This window comes from Ambystoma mexicanum, chromosome 2q, assembly GCF_040938575.1.
Source record: "Ambystoma mexicanum isolate Mex_15411 chromosome 2q, UKY_AmexF1_1, whole genome shotgun sequence".
Lineage (NCBI taxonomy): Eukaryota > Metazoa > Chordata > Amphibia > Caudata > Ambystomatidae > Ambystoma > Ambystoma mexicanum.
In genome coordinates, this window is record NC_090924.1 from 1146906881 (window position 1) to 1146927867 (window position 20987).

The 20987-nt window shown below is 45.7% G+C and overlaps 1 protein-coding gene across 3 annotated transcripts in view; it reads left to right on the top strand.

The window, feature by feature from the left end:
- COL28A1 (collagen type XXVIII alpha 1 chain) overlaps nucleotides 1-20987 on the top strand; it is a 1696952-nt gene that overhangs the window by 522714 nt on the left and 1153251 nt on the right. For all 3 annotated transcript variants that reach the window (XM_069648530.1, XM_069648529.1, XM_069648528.1), the window contains exon 16: nucleotides 19727-19795. In XM_069648530.1, coding sequence (XP_069504631.1) covers nucleotides 19727-19795 — 69 coding nt within the window. The remainder of the gene's footprint in view (nucleotides 1-19726; nucleotides 19796-20987) is intronic.

Consider the following 20987-nt stretch of genomic DNA (forward strand, 5'->3'; position numbering starts at 1 on the left):
AACCCTTATGGGACTTGTGGTCCGAAAGTGAAAAGTGAAACTAAAAATACCAGAGACACAAGCCACAGCCAGAATATCAGGGAGGTCCCGCACAGGCCTGGGGAAAAAATACTGTGCATTTTTGAAAGGCAGTGATATTAGGAAGTAAGATGGAAATAAGGGAACTTTCTCAAACTGTGAAAACAAAGGGGTCCGAGCCCGAACGAGGGTGACCCCTTGAGAACATTGTGTTAAAGGGGTCTGAGCCCAAACAAGGGGACCTGTGGTCCGAGCCAGAACTAGAGGGTGACCAATTGTGAATATTGTGGAAAAGGGGTCTGAGCCAGAACGAGGGTGACCCATGGCCTGAGCCCGAAAGAGGGAGACCAAATCCGAACCTATGCATGTGAAAATCCTGAGAGTAGTGGGTCTGAGCCCGGTAGAGGGGGACCCGCGGGTAAACAGTTAATTACCTGAGAAATTGTGCATATGGGAACATTTAACATTTGTTTGTCGCATCGGGCGCTCTGTAGTAAGAGAATTTGAATGGAAAAGAGACTTTGGCACAGAAGGTCCTAAGACTGAGATTTTGAACTGCATTCTTGTGCTGGAAAAGCCAGAGTATGTGCTAAGCTGGAGTGTATCGCCTTGTCCCGTGCTAAAAACATGGGGAAGGAGAGCCAACAGCTCAAATATCCTGACATATCATTTCTTGAACGCTTTTCTTTTTCATAGCATTGTTTCCCATTCTATTTGTATTTAGAAGTAAGGATTGGCAATAGGTTTATTAGTATAGGCCATTTTATTTTGACAAGATTCTACTAGGACTGAGTTATTATTATTATTTGATGGTTGTAGCTTGCTCCTATCTTTAGATTTGGGATTATATAGGCATTCAAATAACCCATTGAAGTTCAATAAACACCCTTGAACTGTGATCACTTGTGCCTGTCTTACTTTTTGATACCATGCCTTCCTTACACTGTGCAATATTTTTGCTAGATTCAGTGATTGATGTGAACTATACATATACTTTATTTTTGGCGTGATTCAGGGTTTGAAGGTTCTCATTTGCTGGTCTCCATGGAGCCCTCTCAAGGTTCAGCTGGCATATTTTTCGTTCCCTTTTTTCTAGAGGGGCTATGGAATAGCATCTGTCATGCGCGTTACAGGAGGATTTACAGGCGCTTAGTCTCCAGGAGAAGGTTAGTCCCACACTACAATGACAAAGCAGAAGGCCCTGCTGGGCCTAAAATGAGAGTCAGGTATTATGTAGTCCTGCTTTGAATCCATTTTGAGCAAGGACTCATACAGCCCATAGTTTGTTAGATTTTAAGAGACCCTTACGTGACCAATGCGAATCACTCTGAAGTGGAGCCGTCACTCATTATACTAAGGTGATGACAACATCTGTAAGAATTGCTTTACAGCAAGCCCAAAGCTAAGCTCCCATTTCCTCCCCTAGAAAGAAAATTACTTGCAGTGTACTCTGAGTAACCTGCTCTAACATTGATACCACCTGTTGGGTGTTTTAAGGAGTACATTATTCATCTCTGAATCAGAAGACAGCCAGGCCAAACACTAGGCCTTCTGCACCATGTTTTGAGGTACTTGGGGAGACATCAAATATGAATGTTTTCTGAAATACTGTACAAAGAAGCTACATGAATCCTCTCTGAGGACAGCAAGCACAGGGTGTTAATTTGCTGATGGAATCGTTCCCAGAGAATCCTAGCGTGAACTCATCCACACCTAGAGGAAAACTCACCTCTTTTACGAATTAGCCATATTTTCCCCTTTGCAAGGTGAAGGTTTGCCTTTACTCTGCTTGTTATAAGCCCAAAAGAGTCTAGAGACTGGGTAAGGTGCATCACAGATTTTGTCCCAATTTCTAGAAAATCCTAGCGATGATGGAAGTATGCCATGAGATGTAGTTGCATTAATAAAGTGCCCCTTCACCAAGAACATTAACCAAACGTCCCTCAGGTATTCTCGAATGGAGGAACGACAGCATGGGAATAAACCACTGTGTGAAACGGCATGAATCAAGGGAACATTCTGAAGTGAAAACACAAGACTCCTGCCAAAACAAACTACAAAACAGTGTGTTCCCTGTGGAAATAGTGACCCAAAATATATGCATCTTTGACACCACCACAGACTGGTCAATCTGCTAAATAGAGCATGTTCTTGAGGAGCAAAATCTGTTCCATTTTTAAATGGTTGTACACAACCCACCTGTTCAATACTCAGCGATATATCATGCAATGAACCTTCCTTTTTCCTTTCACCAAATTAATATTGCTCAGAAAAACCCTTTGGGCAAAGGGATCCTGCACAATCATGCCTTTGGTGAGTTCTCCAACCATCAACCCTTGTGAAAAGGACCACAGTGGAAAAGACATTTGCACCTAGTGCCCTAAAAAGCTACTAAAAGTCCTTGCTGATTCGGGGGACCTATTGAGTCTGATACACACGCTTCCATGCTGACAAACACATATTCTACCCAAGGACCCAACCTGATGAAACCTTTCCTTAAATCTAGCTATTCCCTCAACTAGGCATCCTCCTAAAATGTTACGGCAATTTTTGAGTCAGGTAATAGCTCAATTGGGCAATCATATTACATGTGTGGAGATAATTGTTCTGTGCCTTTCTCTGAAAGAGCATCTTGAAAAGCCCGATACTGTATTGGTACACTCCTATCTTGTTATTTTCCTTCTGTAATGACCCCTACCATGGTTTGCTGACAGATCTTGCCTGGGAGATGGCTATAATAGCCATGGTGGTTTGTCTTCCCCAATCAATGATTTTATTTAGATGACCAGCTTGAGTCATCATAATCAGTGGTTTGGCTTCCTTACATAAATACCCTAATGTTAAGGGTCTTCCACCCACCAGCCTTGTGGAATCTGACCGTGAATTTCACAATGTAGTGATCCGATGTCTGGTTACAAAATCATGATCAATGACATTTCCAGCTGCTCATGAAACTAGTACAGCGACTACTGCCAGAGGCCTCATAATGAGTGACTGAAATGTCTGTAGAACTAATGTTTCTATTAGGAAATAGATGGCATACTTGTAGCCATGTCTTATGCCCTTTCTTCCCGGTCTGCCTTTGGGATTTTCCTGCTACAGTGGGGCATTTGCTTACCTAATGAGCTGGCGTTCAACAAAAATAAAACACAAATTCCCTTGTCTCCGGCTTTCTCATTCTGCTAGGGTTAAGCTTTGCCTGAGGTTCCCAATGTGCATGGGTTCTCCTGCTTGATCACATCCCAATATTAAGGGGTTTCCTCTGGTTTTTCCACATGTGAGGTCTGCTCCATTCTATACTCTGATCACAGTCCCTGCAATGAACCCGCTGGTCAATCTGTAAGATAACGCGAACACATATGGTAAGAGCTAAAGACAATAAACTCTTCACTTATTCTTTTAACCCTGTGTAAAATGTAGTTGAGGCTGAAGTATTTTGCCCACTGAAGCATGGCAGCATAAGCAACCAAATCCATAGAGCCCTGTCTCAATGTAAGCAGCTCCATGTGCTGTTTGTTTAAGTAGTTTTTGTTGAAACATAGCGTTCAACTGTGCTGCAAAATCATAATCTTGTAGTCATGGGCTTTTCTATAAAATAAAAGCAATGGCACATACCAATCAACTTTACATCATAAGGGTGTGTGACGAATCATGAGTATTCGTCCCTTATCCCCGGGGGAGCCACCACTTTGAGGCTAGGGTGGTGAGCGTGCTCCGCAAGACCCACCCTAAGGGTCTAGGCAAGTGGGACCTAAATGGGAGTGAATCCTCTAGGGCACAAAGACTGCCCTTCCCATAAGGAACTCCATATCCCCACAACATTATCTGCATACATGGGACTGCCTGTAAACACCAGCAACGTGACTCCCCTTCTATTGACTTCGGGTAGTACTGGACAGAGTACGCCACCTGAAGAGAGACATAACACTGTGTGGAATGCAAAACAGCCTGTAAAAGGAATGAGCGAATCATGAAAAGGGAGAAAGATGCATACGCAGGGGAAACCCTGAGCGAATCATGAAAAGGGAGAAAGATGCATACGCAGGGGAAACCCTCTGATGTATGAATGCATTGGATAGGCGGAGCAGTGTGGAGATGCAGTGCCAGCTGCAACTGGCAAGGAAGAGTATGCCGAACAAGGACGCTGCAGGCCTGGTGCCGCACTCAGTTGACCAAGCACTGTACAGATGGGGTCCACGGAACTGTCCCGAGTAGTGGCATAACCACGAGAAGATCACGGTGGGCCGGAGACCCAACTAATGATCCCGAGATCTGAGCAAGTTGGAGGAACGAACCCTGCCATTGACAAAGCTGTGCCGAGTGCTGAATGCTAACAGAACGAGGAGGCAGAGCCTGGAAGAGAAGCAAGAAACCAGAGCCAGAGAAAAGTCAATGCAATTGCATCCCAACGCCGAGCCTGGTGAATCAACCTACGCTACCTGAAGGTACCCAGGTGATTCTGACAAGGGGGAGACAATGGGGGCAGTGTGAACTTTTCCGAAAGGAACGCCAAAACTGAGGATGAAACCCAAGGGAAGCAGAAAGCCCTCTATTGGGAGAATCCAAGAGAGCTGGTTAAAGTAACTTGTATTGAATACTGGCATTCTTTGATTAAAGACTTTGAGAAAACTCTGAGTTTAGCCCAAGCAGCAGGTATAAAACTCAAAGACATTTCAAGCAAAAACCTGAGAAAAGGCCCCATAAGGGAATAGCAAGTAAAGGAAAAGGGTATAGGAGAGGAAGAGACAACCTCAGATGTAACAGGGTTTAAGTTGCTAAGAAGGAAGGGAAATGACTATTGACATAGGGAGTGCATGAGTAAGACTAGAAGGTCTGAGAAGTTTGCAGCGACCAAAGGTGTAAGCACAAAGACTATTGAAATGAGAATTGCATGAGAGAGTCTAGAGGATCTCACAAGTTCCCAAAGACGTTCCCAAAGACCAAAGATTTTAACGCAAAGTCAATCGATATTAGGAGTGCATGAGAGAGACTAGAGGGTGTCGCAAGTTCCTGAAGACCAAAGGTTTAAGCACATATTGAGAGCTACAGAAGTTCATCAGTGAGGTTTAACGAACCCAGACAAAAAAGTACCATAGACTTTATACTACATTGTGGAACTGTTGTACCTTGGAAACGCTGAGAGAAAGCTGAGAGACCCGGCTAAAGGGAAGCTACCTTATTTAGTTGTTAGTTCTCAGTGGTAGGGCCAGATAGAATTAGATTGTTGGACAGAGGACGTTTTCTTTGTACTTCTGATGACAGATGAGCACCTTTAATTAGTTTGGTTACGAAGGGAAAATCCCATAGCAATAGGGTAAGGCAGGCCTTTTTATTATTTTTCTCAAATAAAGAATATGCAAACATCTAAGTTACTTCCGACTCTTCCTTCTGGCTCGCCACAGGTAGCATGAAGGCAATTTCCGCAACCCCGAAACAAAACTTTTGTGAATTGGCTATGAAATGAAACTGACGTTGGGCGAGGAAGCTGTTGATGTTTTTCGGGACCCCTGACAGTTTCTCTGGATTAGCCACACATAAAGCTTGATGAGCTATCTTTGGTTGCAGAGCCATATTTCTTCCAGGTGTTCCTGGCTTGTAAATCAGGGATCCTGTTTAACCTGATGCCTTGTTTAGTTTGTGTTGTCTTTAGCTCATTCTGAATCTCTTGGATGGCCTGCGTCATTCCTACCAAGGGGTTGCTGTTTGAGGTAATTCTTTTTTAATGGTTTAGCAATCTGTCATGTTAACCAGGAGGCTTCCCTGACCTTGGACGCCACCACCACCCTTTCTACAGACCGTAGAGCCCCCGGGATCTACAGAGGGTTCCTATAGAAGACAAAAGGGTGTCACTTCTCAGGGAAGGTAGGGAGACAAAAGAAGGGAAGTGAATCGAAGGGAAGGTAAGGGAATCGAAGGGAAGCGAAGGGAAAGAGCACCCTCTACTGCCGGTAGAGGACAAAGGACAGAAATTAAATGCCAACATAGAACAGAAATTACCAATAATAGGTTGACTGTATTAGAGGACTTACCTGGTATAGGGCTTTAGTGCACAGTGCTCAGCTGACACCCACCTGACCCTGCCTCTCTCCCTTAGTGATATTGGTTGGCAGAGAAAAACTACAGGGAAAACTGTGTCCTCTAAGAGTGGGGTCTAGGGTCTCTAATGGGATCAATGTACAGAATTAAAGATTGCCTAATATCGGGTGAGTGGTGAACCAGAAGAAGGAGTAGAACTAGGGCTTAGCATGTTCAAAGATGTTTTATTTAAATAATAAGAAAAACACCTATATAAACCTACTGCTGTGAGGGTAATTTCCTAGTTAACAAACTAAACTAAGGGTGCTCTCCCAAAATAATATAGTCCTCCGTCCAAAACCTACTTGATATCTTATTTATTTGCATTTATATAGCGCGCACACAGCCCGGCGGCATTGATGCGCATCTGGCCTGACCACTTAGAAAAAAACATAACTAAAAATAAACTAGAGCAATAGCCACTCCACTTGGGCTTTGCTTGGCTAAACGTCTTGGTTTCCTCCCAAAGAAGGTTTTTCAAATGGTCAAAGTTCATACATTTTTCACGATACAGTTCTCCAGTCTTAAGTTTTCACCCACATCAATACTTTCCGTTCTTTAAAGGGAAAAGGGATTGTCTTAGTGCGTTTCCACCTCTTTTGACCATGTATTTGATAGTGTTCTTGTTTTGGGTTTGGGCAAGGGAACCCTCCAGGTTCTCCCAGTTCCCAGTCTTTTCCACTCTTATTTTTATTTCTAGGGCTCCCCAAAGCACACTTTGATATGCTTTATCCAGCAGGGGCTTGATTGTGTGTATTTCCATGTTCAGTGTTTGGGTTTTCTCGGGCTCCAGTAACCCATTCTGGCTTCCCCAGCTTCGTATATCAATGTGACTTGGTTCTCTAGGGCTCCCCAAAGCCGTATGACCCTCTGATATGTTAAATTCAGCAGGGCCTTGGTTGGGCATCTGCCTGTGTAGTGTCAGGGTTTTTTTTGGCTCTCTTAACCCTCTTGACCTCTCTAGCACTCGGGGACACAGCCTCTCCCCCCTATCAAAGGTGATACCTTCTCAGGAGTGTTTGCTTCCCTTTCTCTGCTTGGCTTAGCAGTCGTCACACTTCTCATGCAGAGGTCGGTGTTCCGATCTCTCCGCCTCCGTCTGGTCTCAGCATCAGTTAACAGGCCCCAGGCCTACCACAGCTTCCGTGTGTTCACGGCAACAGGCGAGAGGGTATCTCTACCATCCCCATCTCTCGCTCACTTCGGGTTTGTTGACACTCAGGATGCTAGCCTTCCGGCATCTTGGTAGCGATCAGCTCGTTCTCCATGGTACTGCTGCCTCCCCGGTCCAGCGAGGCTCCACTCCCCAGGATGTCTTCCCATCAGAGGTTCGTCTCTGCATAGGATTTGTTATCCTCCATTCAAGGTTCCTTGGCCTTCATTACAAGTTTGCTTACTGGCACCATTGTTTCCAGACCGGCAAACTACGAGTCTGCTGGCTGGTGCTGTTCCGCCCACCAGGTCTGACCTTGGCGGTCAAAACGGCACCCGCCAGCAGACTTTCACGGAAGCACCAGCACCGTTATTAACTGTGCCAGTGCTTCTGTGGTCCCCATTCCCATGGAGTTCTATGCGATTCCACAGGAATGGGGATCAACATTTTACCGGTGCCTGACTTACTGGACTGCCGGGGCTGTAATGCCCCGATTATTCCGGCAAGTCAGGTGCTGGTAAATAATTACGAGACCGGCGGCTACCTGCCGGTTTTTCCAGGCACTGTTTCCGCCAGACTCGTAATGAGGGCTCTTGTCTTTTCATATGCCTTGTTACAAACAAAAGGGGTGTGTTGTTCCTCTTTGACTGTGGCGGTCAGGTAGAATCCAGCATTACACCAAGCCAAAGAGATTGAAGACATGCCACTATTTGGTGAATCCAAAACAGAAGCAACAACAGTCTTTCCAATTCCCATGTAGGCATACAATGTATTATGGGCTCCCCTCCCTAGTCTCAAAGGGGGTGGCTCACCTCCATAGCCTCTAGGGAGAAGCGTCAAATAGTCCAAGTTTGTTACAGTGGAGAGACTGTCAAATAATAAAGTGCATTCAGAAAGAGTTGAGTGTGCTGCACCATGGAACGAGAGGGCAATGGGGTGAGAACATGTATGGGGTTCGGAAGCATATGGAAGGGAATAACATAGAGAAGGAGGCAGTGCAGGAACAACCATAGAGGTGATTTTGCTAGATGCGCAGGGGTGATTGTGAAAAAGGAGGGGAAAATGGGGAAACAGGAGCAAGCAAGAGTAAAGCGAAGTTGAGGCACAAAGAGGGAATCAGAACAAAGATCCAAATCTACAGGGGGAACAGAGAGCATGGCCAGGGCCACCAAAATAAATCTGAGAAACACTTAGCGGGAGTAGATTCGAGGAACTGGAACAGAACCTCAGAGATATTCACAGAAGTACATTGCAGAGCAATCCTCTAACCACTGCCTCGCTTTTATAGTTAAGTCAACTCTTTTAGTAAGGCTAGTCCATTTTGTATGTTATTTTCAACTGTATAATCTGGGGAAAACCTTGGACTGATAACTGCTTCCCAAGAACACCTTTTTCAGAACACAGTCATGGCTTTTATCCATAATCTCCTTGCTGCCTTTCATCCTAATTTCCATCTGAGTCAGTTCTTCAAACCTCCCAATCCCCACCATCTCATCAAGTTCTCTTCTGCTTTGCTCTTGTCCTTTGGGGCATGACAGATACAAATGTTGCCATATATGCACATATCTACTTCTTCCCTCAGAGATTAAGACCTAAAATTGCCAGAGGAAGATATATTCTGTTTGTGGCTGGTATCCCCAATCATATCTGAATTGACAGACGGAGACAAAGCTTTAATGCAGCCCTTAAACAAAACATTTAATGTGGCAATTTTCGCTAGTGATCATGTACCATTGCTGCTCTATTAATATGAGTGGCAGATGTGTTAATCATCCACTCTGCATCCAAGTTCCTATATAATTGGAGGGTCAGCGTTCTTATGCTGTTGAACAAGGGGAATATTCATGAAGCACAGAAGACACCTACCTGAAGAGGAGCCACAGGAAAGCTCGGCAGGTCAGAACACTCTTCCTTGAGCTGTTTTCATGGCAAAGCTTCCCATGACCAGAAGTAACAGAGGAACTGGCAATCCCTTCCCCTGTCTAGGTGGACACGGCCGAGTCACACATCTCAATGAGCACCTTCTCCATGGAAGGTTTTGCTGCCCAGCCCTACACACAAAGCACATGCAACCAAAAGAGTCTAAACCTTTGGTTATCACCTGAAGCTAAAAACTAATCTAAAACAGGGGAGAAAACTGAACATTGGAACGCCGAGGAGTCCATCTCTAGCTTGGACTACCTCCACTGGACACCGTTTGCACTTTCTGGTACTGGACCTGCATCATCATTTAACTGAAGCGCAGCAAAACACAACAGATTCAAAGCTATCCTTCTGATCATCAGTGCCTCTCCAGTGGTCCTCTTGCATGCAGAACCTCTTTTAAATCACCAGACTTGTTGCTGGATGACTGGAACACAGAGATCGTAAACAATGAACTCTCACCTTGGTAGTCAGTAGTAGGAAACTGCAGAAGATACACAAACTTGAGAATCCCTTAACACATTCTTTCTAGGTCAGGCCCAATCATTGACATTGGGGGACTGTGCAGCATTAGGACCAACTTCCTGCTCTTCCATTCAGAGTCGACATCACACTGTTAAGCCTATTCATGCCGTATGATACTGCAGAGTATAAACATTCATAGATGGTACCTGAAGTAACCATTTGTCCTTTGCATCACACGTGACTCTAACAAGTATGAAAATGTCTTAAGAATGTTTGTACATTCTTTCTGAAACTGCATTACTTAATTGCAAACTACGGCAACACCTTTGCTTACATGTCACAAGATATCCTTTATGTTAATATAGATACATTCTGTAAATAAATATGTGCATTGGGAGGGAAAAAGGTATATACACAACCCCATATCCACAGACATCCTTATCCTTAAAGCCAGCTCCTTCTAAATTATGTGAGGTTCCCTAATTCAGATAGGCTCTCTTCATATGGAAGGGGAAGCATTATCTCTAAAAAAAGGAAATCCGAATGTTCCTCACCCATTGTATCCATGAATCCAAACTTTAATCATGTCTGTCTGAGTATATATGGTTCATGGTTGCAAACACTTTAATGTTAGGGTGATTATAGTGAAAAATGAAATCAGCATTATGTACTTAGTGATTCAAGAATATAACCATTGTAACTGTATCAGAGACATATTTGTCAAATTTAAAGATCTGTGGTCATTATTTTGTTCTTACAATGCTAGTTTATTTTATGCAAAGCAGCCAAGAGCCCCCATTGGTGCTATCTGTGCCTTCCAATTTCTCATAGGACTGTTTTAAAAGAGATGAATAGGAATGTAATAGACTATCCTTCTTGGAATGATAACCTTCTATCACGAAATATATGTTATAGTTTTTCTAGGTTTCAATATTATGCTTTGCTCAGTAAAACAAATGTAACATTCTTTTTATGATTACAGGATGTACTGGAAGTGATCATTACATTAAAAAGTACCAGTTTACAATGTTATTACATTTATATACATGTTCCTTTTCAATGCTTCTTTTGTCAAGAATACAGAGCCTTACTCAGATTAAAATCAGTGATTTGTTTCTTCTGTGAACAAGAATGCAATATTTAATTTTGAGAGATATCTATGGCTTGCTAGTGCTGCACATTTGTTACAATATGCACAAACAATAATAAGTAAAACAAAAATAGAAATAAAGAAACTAAATTCTATACCCTGTAGCCTGATCCTCTGAGCCCTAACAAAGTCTGTCAGCACCCCAGGAGCACCCCACAAACTCAATCTGAGTTCCCATCACATTCCAATATTTGGACAATGACTCAATGTAATGGCAACATTTCTGAAGGAATCATTCAATGGCAATTTGTGTCTTCATATACTCGGCCTCTCCCCTCGGGAGGGATGCCCCTGTCACTGCTGCGTTTAAATGTAACAGAACACAGCACCTCCTGCCTCCTCCTTCAAAATATCTGTTTTCTTTCTCTGATTGTGCAGTTGTCATCAGCGTTTGCTGTGGCTTTAACAAACATGCACCTGACAGTGTGAATCTCACGCACACAGAGGGATTCACAACACCAGAGAGTGAGGCAGAGAGAGAGAGAGAGAGAGAGAGAAAGAGAGAGAGAGAGACAGAGAGAGAAAGGGAGACAGAGAGGGAGGCAGAGAGATCAATAGAGCGTGGAGAGTGAGCAAAGAGAGAGCACATAGAAAGGGAGAGAAAGACAGAGAGTGAAAGAGAGAGAGTGCGATCATATGCTAAATCGGCATACAATTCACGACCTGCAGCTAGGAAAGTATATTTTTATAAATCCCTCTGTGTGGACAGTACTTTTTCAAAGTAATATTGTCTTACCCTGTATTATCATTGAAACCACTCCTACCCTGATAGTTTATCTTGACTGCTCGTCCACAGCTTCCACTAGGTGAGCCAGGGCAAATGTATGGCTTTTGTGCTTGCTTGAACCCACACGCTAAATATAGGTCTGGGAGAAGCTTTCTAACATCCATGGTGGGTTCTGGATCTGGATCTAACACTCCTTTATGTTTGGGGTCATGTAGCAGACTGTCATCCTTGGAAGGCTGAGCATACTCTTCAGGGTTGTTAGACACTAGAAAAGCAGTCATGCAAGCACCCCATAATAGTCCTTCCAAAAACACCTGGTGGAAAGACCTATTTCATCTAGCACAGAATCATGTCAAGTGAAGTATAAGTGACTTGACAGAAGCTTGGTAAGTAGTTTGACATTCAAGGTTACAGACCAGCTCAAGAGCAGAGATGTCCACTAGCTTGGGATGGATCTTCTCCAGTACATCTCATCTCTGCTTGACCAGAAATTAAGTGCTTGCATTTTCTCAGAAACAGAAGGCTCACTCATCAGAGTGCACCAACCAGTGGTACATCATTTTACACTACCTCATAGGCCTTCTCCAAAATTTCTGCCAATGGGTGTTCACGCTTATCCTGACAGCTTCCAAAGCGCAATACAATACCTTAAAAATATCCTCCAAGATAGGACATTGGACATGCCCTGGTTGATATCATGAATAACACATGCCTTGGCAGAAATAGAGGGGCTTGAGCACTAGTGGCAATCTTCCTAGAATAAACATGTTTAATTCCACCAGGATCAACCATGGAAAAGCATGTGCGTCCATTACCAAAAGAGACACTGAAGATGGACCCTGAGAAAAAGCAGATGACCAGCACCTCCAGCCGGAGCATCCCCTGATATTTGAGGTTTATCCCATGAAGGTGCAAAAGAGGACCTTCATCAAATTACTCATTCAAGGCAGAATAACAAAGAGCAAATTGGTTTTCCTAATCTTTACGGAGAATATCTGCAATTTGCATGTGGCTTTCCTCCGTAGGCAAGGGCAAGTTACGCGTTTTCTGATCTAAGATCTTGTTGACGAATGTGAGCTGGACCATTAAAGGTGCTCAGGTTAGAACCATCCATTTTCTGCAGGTTTTTCATGTGTAAGAGAGTATGCCCTTGACCACTGATGATGCAGAGGCCATAACCTTGTTGAGAATGAGACCCCTAAAGTCACTATCCTATATGACACCATGAAACATTGCACATTGTGCGTTCGGGGGCGCTGAATACAAGGCTATCAAACTCCAGAGATCATTCCTTGCCCCTGCCAGCTACTGTAGGGAAATTAAGAATAATGCACATGCCAAATGCTTCTCAGACTAAACTAATTCCACCAGCCATGATGAAAAGGGTGGTCAATTGGGGGCACTGGAGAGTTAGGAATGCAAGAATATTACTTGCAGGATGAAGCAGACAACACACCAAATGGTCACTGATATCACGCTAGACCTCATCAACTCAGAACACGCCATGACTGGCACAGAAGCACCTCGCTCTCACTCCCTCAAATCTCATGCCACTGACGATGGCAAACCTGTGCCCTAAGGTGGCTTCCATTAAAAATGGAAGGTGACTGAATAGCAAGACAACCTGTGTAGAGAACACCAAAGGGAACCAGCCACTCGAAAGAACCGATCACCTGGTTGAAACGTTTGCGGGATTGCAGAAATGCAAGTACCAAAACAGGGCCAAGCTGACCACTTGCCTGGAGTGCTGCAGGTGCAAGTTGGGGTATCCCCTGGTGCTACAAGGCTATTCCTAGTGAAAAGGCAAAAAGATCATTGTGGCCAGGACTGAGCAGCAAGTGTCCAATGACCGGCACCAGCCGCCGTTGCTTTAAAGACAACTTTCTCTCTGTGTGTCTTGCAGAGATGTTCGAGCACCATACACACTTAGCTTTTAAAGCAGAGACCATTGAATTAAAAACATATCCTACCCCGTGAAAGGAAATCAGGACACACTGAGTATCAGGAAGGAGGCTCTAATCCTGGAGTGATACTGTCTTGTCTTGATAAGATTCTAGAGCTTTTTAAGAGTTTCTTTTGATCATTGTTACAGAGTTATGCATAACAGTCACGTGGGGGTATTGCCTTAAAATTGTATGTGACCTGGGGCGCTGTTGCGAGTGACGAAAATGGCCGCCTGAGGGAGAGCTCCGGCTCTAACAAAAATCCTGTCACTCAAAAATCCTTTCAGCGCCGTTCCAAACGCTTGGAAAAGATAGAATCTACTGGCGGAAGACTCCGGGAGCAGGCACCCGAGAAATCGAGTGGATAGGTGACTGGGAACCCCTCATAATCGATAAGAAGAGTTCTGGCGGTCAGGAAGAGCTGGCGCGGCCGACCGCCGGCTCCACAGTATATTCACTGTGTGCCGGGGGCGCGCCGAGTGGAGCAGGCCGCTGTGGGGGTGGGGCGCGGCGGTAGCCTTCGTGCCGCGCTGCCCGTGGTACGAGGGGAAGCGTGGCTGCTGTTGGTCCAGAGCGAGAAGAGGCCACCTGAGGGAGACGCCACCACCCTCAGCTGCACTCAGTGGAGGAGCGGTGTGCAGCAGGCCGAGAGGCCGAAGGTGTGAGAGGCGGCCCCAAGGCCATGATACACGCGGTGCCGCGTCTGCTGCAGCGTTCCCGGCGCCGGCAGGCCGTGCTGGACTCGGAGGAGAGACCTGCAGGAACGGGGGGATCCGTGTTGTGCCCACCCACAACAAGTAAGTGCAGCGGAGCGGGGGGGCTCCCCCCCCACGACAACGCTGGGGCCACGCCATAACCCTCTGGGCAGACCACGGGAGCAAACAGAGCCACAACCTAGGAACTTTTGTTGAAATGAACTTTTTTTCTTTTTTTTTAATCCTAAATAAGAACATAAAAAAAGAAGATAGAGACCCGGCAGAAAACGCAGGGGGCACGGCGGAGGTCGCTGAGGGATACAGAGGGCTGCTTACCCCTTAGACCGGCCCAATGGACTCCTTTGCCAGCTCCCAGCCACAAAGGGCGGCCGACGAGGCGCCACAAGACCACGACAAGCAAGGGGAAGATCCTTTAGATCATCTGGCCACACTGTTCCAAAATGGGTTCATGGCAGTAAATGTAAAACGCGACGACATAGTCGCAACAATTGGGTCCGTGAAGGCCCGAGTGGAAAAAGAGAGCATGCGAATTGCAGAAGAGGACAACAGGATAAGCACGAGCGAGGACACCATCCTACAACACAGCCGAGACATAGCCCACCTCCAGACAGAGCTACGCAAAACACAAAACAAATGCGAAGATTTGGAATCAAGATCTCGGAGGAACAACATCCGGATTGTTGGAATCGCAGAAACGTTTGGCAAAAGCGACATGGAAAGGCAAGTGGAAAACCTGTTGAGGAACATCCTAGGAACAGACTCTTTCTCCGAACATTTCCTGGTGGAGAGGGCCCATTGTACACTGGCACCAGCACCGAAACCGGGGGCACCTCCCCGCACAATAATAGCTCGCCTTCTCAACTACAGAGGCAGAGACTTAATACTCAGACTGTCCAGAGAGAAAGGCACTCTACATTTTGAGCACAACAGGATCCATATATATCCGGATTTCTCCGCCGATATACAGGCGCAGAGGCGATCCTATGAACCAGTTAAAAAACAGCTGCGAATACGCAATGTACCGTACGCCCTCATCTTCCCAGCGAAAATGAGAATACAGCATGGAGGGCGAGCTCATTTTTTCGAAAACCCCGCGGAAGCCATGCAATAGATAGAAGCCTCCATTCCACTACCTCCCAGAGACCGGATGATTGACCAGAACGCCAGACCACCACCCAGAGAGGAAATGCCGGATGTGGTTGAATGACCAGGGTAAACCGTCTGCTCTTAACACTAATCAGCAGGGGGAAATTTGTTCTCTTTTTCTTCTTAGAGGGGAGGCCGGCTCCTCACCGCCCAGAACAGGGAAATTCTACATCATGGACGGACTGAATGAAGACTTAGGATTATTGAGCCGAGAGCCTCCGTCGGGGTAAGCCAGGTGCAAGCAACGGGCGACCCTCAGGAAGGTTCCACCAGTTTAAGGGGATGAGCAATATAGGGCAGCATTGTCAAGTTGGGGGAGATGATGTGGGTGGGGGGCTGAAGGATCACAGTATGTTTAGCTCCATTGAGCAATTCGGGGAGGGGTGGAGGGGATTGGGAGTTTGGGACTCAGTTGGAAGAGTCCTACAAGTTAAAAACTGTGGTTACATTGCGGCGCATGGGACTCTCCTGAGTAACCGCAAATTTAGAGACACAACAAGGGTATACGGACATGGTTAATCCTACTATGAAGGCCCAAGGGCTTAAATTTAAACTGCTTACATGGAGTGTCCAGGGACTGAACAACCGAGCCAAGCTGAACAAGGTGGGAGCCTATGTCACTCGGCACCCTCCCCAGATACTCATGTTACAAGAAACTCATGCGCTCCAGAAGGTCAACACCGAATTCTTGAAAGGGTGGGGTAAGCATAGAAATTATACTGAATACTCTTCGCAAGCCAGAGGAGTACTTGTCCTAATCCACCCATCTGTTGGGTTCCAATTGGGGAAAGGTAAAATTGAACCTTCGGGGCAATACGTAATAGTGTGGGGCAACATCGCTGGGGAAGAATTGATATTAATAAACACTTATGGTCCGAGTGTAGACGACCCAGACTTTTACACAAATGTAATGCAAGAGGTTGGCTTCTCTGGATATTGTGGGGGGGGGACTTCAATACCATATTGGACACTACCCTGGATCGCTCCACATCCACACATTGTAATCCTACAAAAACTGCTGTTATGCTACAAGAAATAATGTCACAATCAACACTGGTGGACGCCTGGAGAGCATTGCACCCCCATCGAAGACAGTATTCCTTTTATTCCTCGGTGCGTGATACCGAATTCCGTATAGATTACTGGCTGGTCTCTGCGTCCCTCGCAAACCATATTGATAATAGCGAAATACTCCCCCGCACCTTGTCAGATCACTCTCCCATCCTGTTAGACATGACACTAGGAAATCTGAAACCCCCGGCATCCTCAAAGACCCTGCAGTGGCAGAGGAATTACATACAGAGGTAGAACTCTTCTTTGAAATCAATAGGGACTCTGTTGAGAGCGCTGCAAACATTGTGGGAGACATTTAAGGCATGGGTAGGGGGATACTGATTTCCAAATCCACTGGGCTGCTGAAGGCGGTTAGAGGGAAATTGGCTGAAGTAGAGAAAATATTGGGGGTGTTGGAACAGTGATACACAGCCAAGAACGAGGATAGTACCCTTGCGGATATAAATGGTAACCTACAAGAATTTAATAGACTGGCTACCAGGGAGCTTCTGTACATGGCTACTCCAGTTAGAGCATGCCGGTATGGCGAAGGAAACAGGGCGGGTCGCACCCGAGCCAACCTATTGAAGGCCGAAAGACACCACACTATGATTCCCAGTATAGTAGCAAGGGACGGCACGGTAACCACTAGCGAGGAGGGCATAAATAGAGAATTCATCCGTTTTTAAACAGAACTATATGCCAACCACGATCTGAAAACTCCCGATAACATCAAGGAGTACCTGGATAGCATCACGCTCCCGACACTGTTTTCAGAAAATAGACTGCTATTAGACCAGGCCATAACGGTAGATGAAATAAAGGAAGCAATTAAATCGCTGGCTAATGGGAAGGCTCCCGGCTCAGATGGACTGGGAGCTGAGCTGTATAAGGTGCTCCTTGAAGAGCTGGCCCCGATGCTATTGTCGGTGTTGGAGAAGGCCATGGAGACAGGGACACTCCCAACGTCCATGAGGGAGGCCATAATAACAGTACTCCTCAAACCAAGGCGCCCTCCGAGCGAGAAGTTCTCATACCGACCCCTTTCCCTTATAAATTATGACGCCAAGATATTTGCTAAAATCCTGGCCACTAGGCTCCTGCCCACCATGCCCGTGCTGGTACACCTGGATCAGTGCGGATTTATCCCCACCAGATCAACGGCACTAAATCTGCGTAGATTGTTTGGGGTCATGGCCCAGATCAGGCCAGAAGCTCAGGCGGTTGCAGTATCCCTGGACGCTGAAAAAGCATTTGATTCGGTGTCATGGACATACCTGTTCATGGTGCTTGAGAAATTTGGAATAGGCCCATACTTCCTAAAATGTGTCAAGATACTATACCATAACCCGTGACCAACCGCACCATGTCTGCCCGTTCTCTCCCAATCTATTCTCCATAACTATGGAACCGGCTGCAGCAGCAATTAGGGAACACCAAGAGCAGAGGGGTATATGGATGGCGGGCCTGACCCAGTCAATACCAATATATGCAGATAACACCCTGCTATACATCCGGGAACCGGACATACACCTGGGGCCTGCAATGGAGACCATACATAAATTCTCAGAATATTCAGGATACAAAACCAACCGTTCCAAATACGAAATTTTTCCCTTGATGCCTGCCACTACCTGCAATGGGGACTTACCGGGTCATTCCGACATAGTAGGAGCCTGAAATTCATCCTTGCAGGAACCATTCCCCATTCCCATTTGAGCCCCCATAGGGCTCAATGAGAATGGGGAGGGAGGTAATAATGGGCACATCACAAGTGGCCTGTTATTACCTCCCTCTTCCCCTCGCGGGACCCGGAAAAGACGTCTGGTTTTACCAGACGTCTTGTCTGGGTCACGCAAAGGGAACCTTGTAATCGGCGCTCCCGTAATGAAGGGTGCTGGTTCCGTACCGGCATCCTTCATTACGGGAGCGCCACCCTTGTTATGAGGCCCATAATCTTTATAATATATGGCCACACACTGTTATTCCCTTTAATACCTAATTTCTTGCATAATTTAATGTAAGAGATCTTCCATTTGCTGATCCATATAATGAATATCAAATCTGCTTGGGTTTAAAAAAGCAAAAATGCAGCTCCTGATGTGTTGCAGAAAAATATTTTCAGCAGTTTAATAAAATGCATTGAAAAGAACTTTCAGTGTGTGCTTTAAAATAAGTAATAACATGCAGACTCTTGCTCACGCATGTTAAACTCCAGCAGTGCACAAACTCAACATTGTACTATAAACAGTTCCAGCTGCAATGTGTCCCGGAAAACTATTCTGCAAGCAAAGAATTTGCAAAGCTTATCATGGCTTTATTAAGTGCTGCACTGACAGCTAGTATTCTCTCTGCTGGCTCAAACAGGAGGCATTGTGATGTCACAACTGAAGCGTAATAACTCATTATAGAGCTGTTCAGATGTCATTTTCGTCTTACAGGTCAGTTGTGATGTAACACTAGCTTGAAATAAGAAAATAATTTCCAGGCTTTTATACAGATATTGCAGGCTGTCATGTGTTATACATAAGCAATATAACCCGAGCGTCGGGGGCATTACCAGAGTCGGTAATGCCCCTGACGCGAGGGTTATATTGCTATTAGTACCCCGGCCCACAAAAATTGCGTGACCGGGGCACTAAAAGCTTTTTTTTTGTCCCGAAACGCTGCAGCATTTCAGGAAAAAAAATAATAAAATAAGAAAATGGCTGCCGCCATGGAAAGAGAAAACGGAGTCCGTTTTCTCTTTCCATGGTGGCCATCGGGAGTGGACGCGCTGGGAACACAAGTGTTCCCAGCGCGTCCGCTCCCAAAAAAGGATCAAAAAGAAGGTAAGTGGGGTTGGAAGGGCAGGAGTGGGATGGGGGAGAAAAAAAATAAAATAAAAACGTACCTGCGTCCCCGGCGAGGGACGAGGGCAGCCTCCAGCTGTGTGGAGGTGCCTCCACACGGCTGGAGGCTTCCGTCGTCCCCCGCCAGGGACGCTGGAACAAGAAGGTAAGTTGGGGGGGGCGGTGGGAGGGAAGGGAATATAAAAAAAAAAGACTTACCCGAGTCCGCGGCGGGGGGGCCAAAGCAGCCTCTCAGCCGCGGGGAGGCTCGGAGCAGGGATGGCTGTCACGCCCCCGCCGGGAACAATGGCCGTGGAATCCCGTGTTGCATTCTCCTTGGCTCTCGCCGGGTACTAATTCAGATTACAGCATCTAATTCCATCTATCCATCGTAGCAAACACAGAAGCAGGGAGTCAGGGCTCTTAGCATGTTGTTCAACATTAATTTGGAAAATAGAAAAAGGTTTCAGTGATGTATTGAAAAATGAACATCTTTACTGTATAAGTGACAGCATTTATATTTCAGGGTGAAGTTGGTCCAATTGGGCCACACGGACCAGTGGGACCTCCTGGTGTTGGCATCCAAGGAGAACAGGTAAATATACCGATTTTATAACTAAAGATTACTCTGGTGAATAGATATTTTGAGATTTAAAAATAAACACATCAAAATCTAAACCCACTAACATTGATTTCATGTTCTTGAAGATATTGTTATTGTTTGAAGAACACAATTAAAATGTAAAAATGGTACTAACATTTTGTGCATATCTTAATCCTTAATCCTCATATCCTTCAGGCTATCCCTTTTCAGAAAAGGAGCCTCCTGAATAAACCTCCTGTTGATTCCCAAAATGAAGCACCCCAATAACGTCGGTTTACCCAACAGCATGGCAAAAAGTCAAAAGAAATCTTGAAATAAGTGCAGAATTGAAGAAAATAACTTTAAATACTAAAAGTGAAGCGATGCAATGCAGGTGTAATTGTCACAAGCTGGCGGATGAGGGCACAGTTTGGACACATCGTGGCGGGATAGCGGTACAAAAAGCTATATACATACGTGGGGGATAGATAGCCAGGAGAAGGCTGAACTGAGTGCAGGCGATCAGATGCGCTAGCTGCGCCCTACCCCAATATTGATGCACACATTCGCATGCCCTTTTAGACACCCTTTGAGCATTTGGGAAAACTAGGGGTTGTTTCTTCACATTATAAAACAAATCTTGGATTCACAAATGGGATGGCCTTTAAAATGTGCACAAAACAAACACATTGGGCCTCATTATGAGGTAGGAGGTAGCCATGGCGCTATTAGCGCCATGGCTACCCCCTTACCGCATTCCGGGTCCGTGTTCCCGGAATAGGGATTTACCGGGTCATTCTGACCTTGGAGGACCCGGTAAGTCCCCATTCCGGGAACCATTCCCTATTCCCATCCGAGCCCCCATAGGGCTCAATGGGAATGGGGATGGAGCTAATAACGGGCCCGCTATTAGCGGGCCCGTTATTAGCTCTGAAGTCCCTTAACGGGTCCCTTCCATAACGAACGCCTGGCAAAACCAGGCCTTGAGGAAGGGACCCGCTAAGGGACCTCGGAATAGGGTGGTAAGGGATTACCGGCAGCGCCCACCTCGTAATGAGGCCCATTGTCCTGTGCCGGTTTTGAACAGGCGCAGGGGAATGTGCAATGCATGACAGGGTAATTTACTATACTGGAAAAATTACTTTTTTACTTGTAACACCAACGAATGAAATGCATTGACATACTGGAATGTTTGCTGTATTCG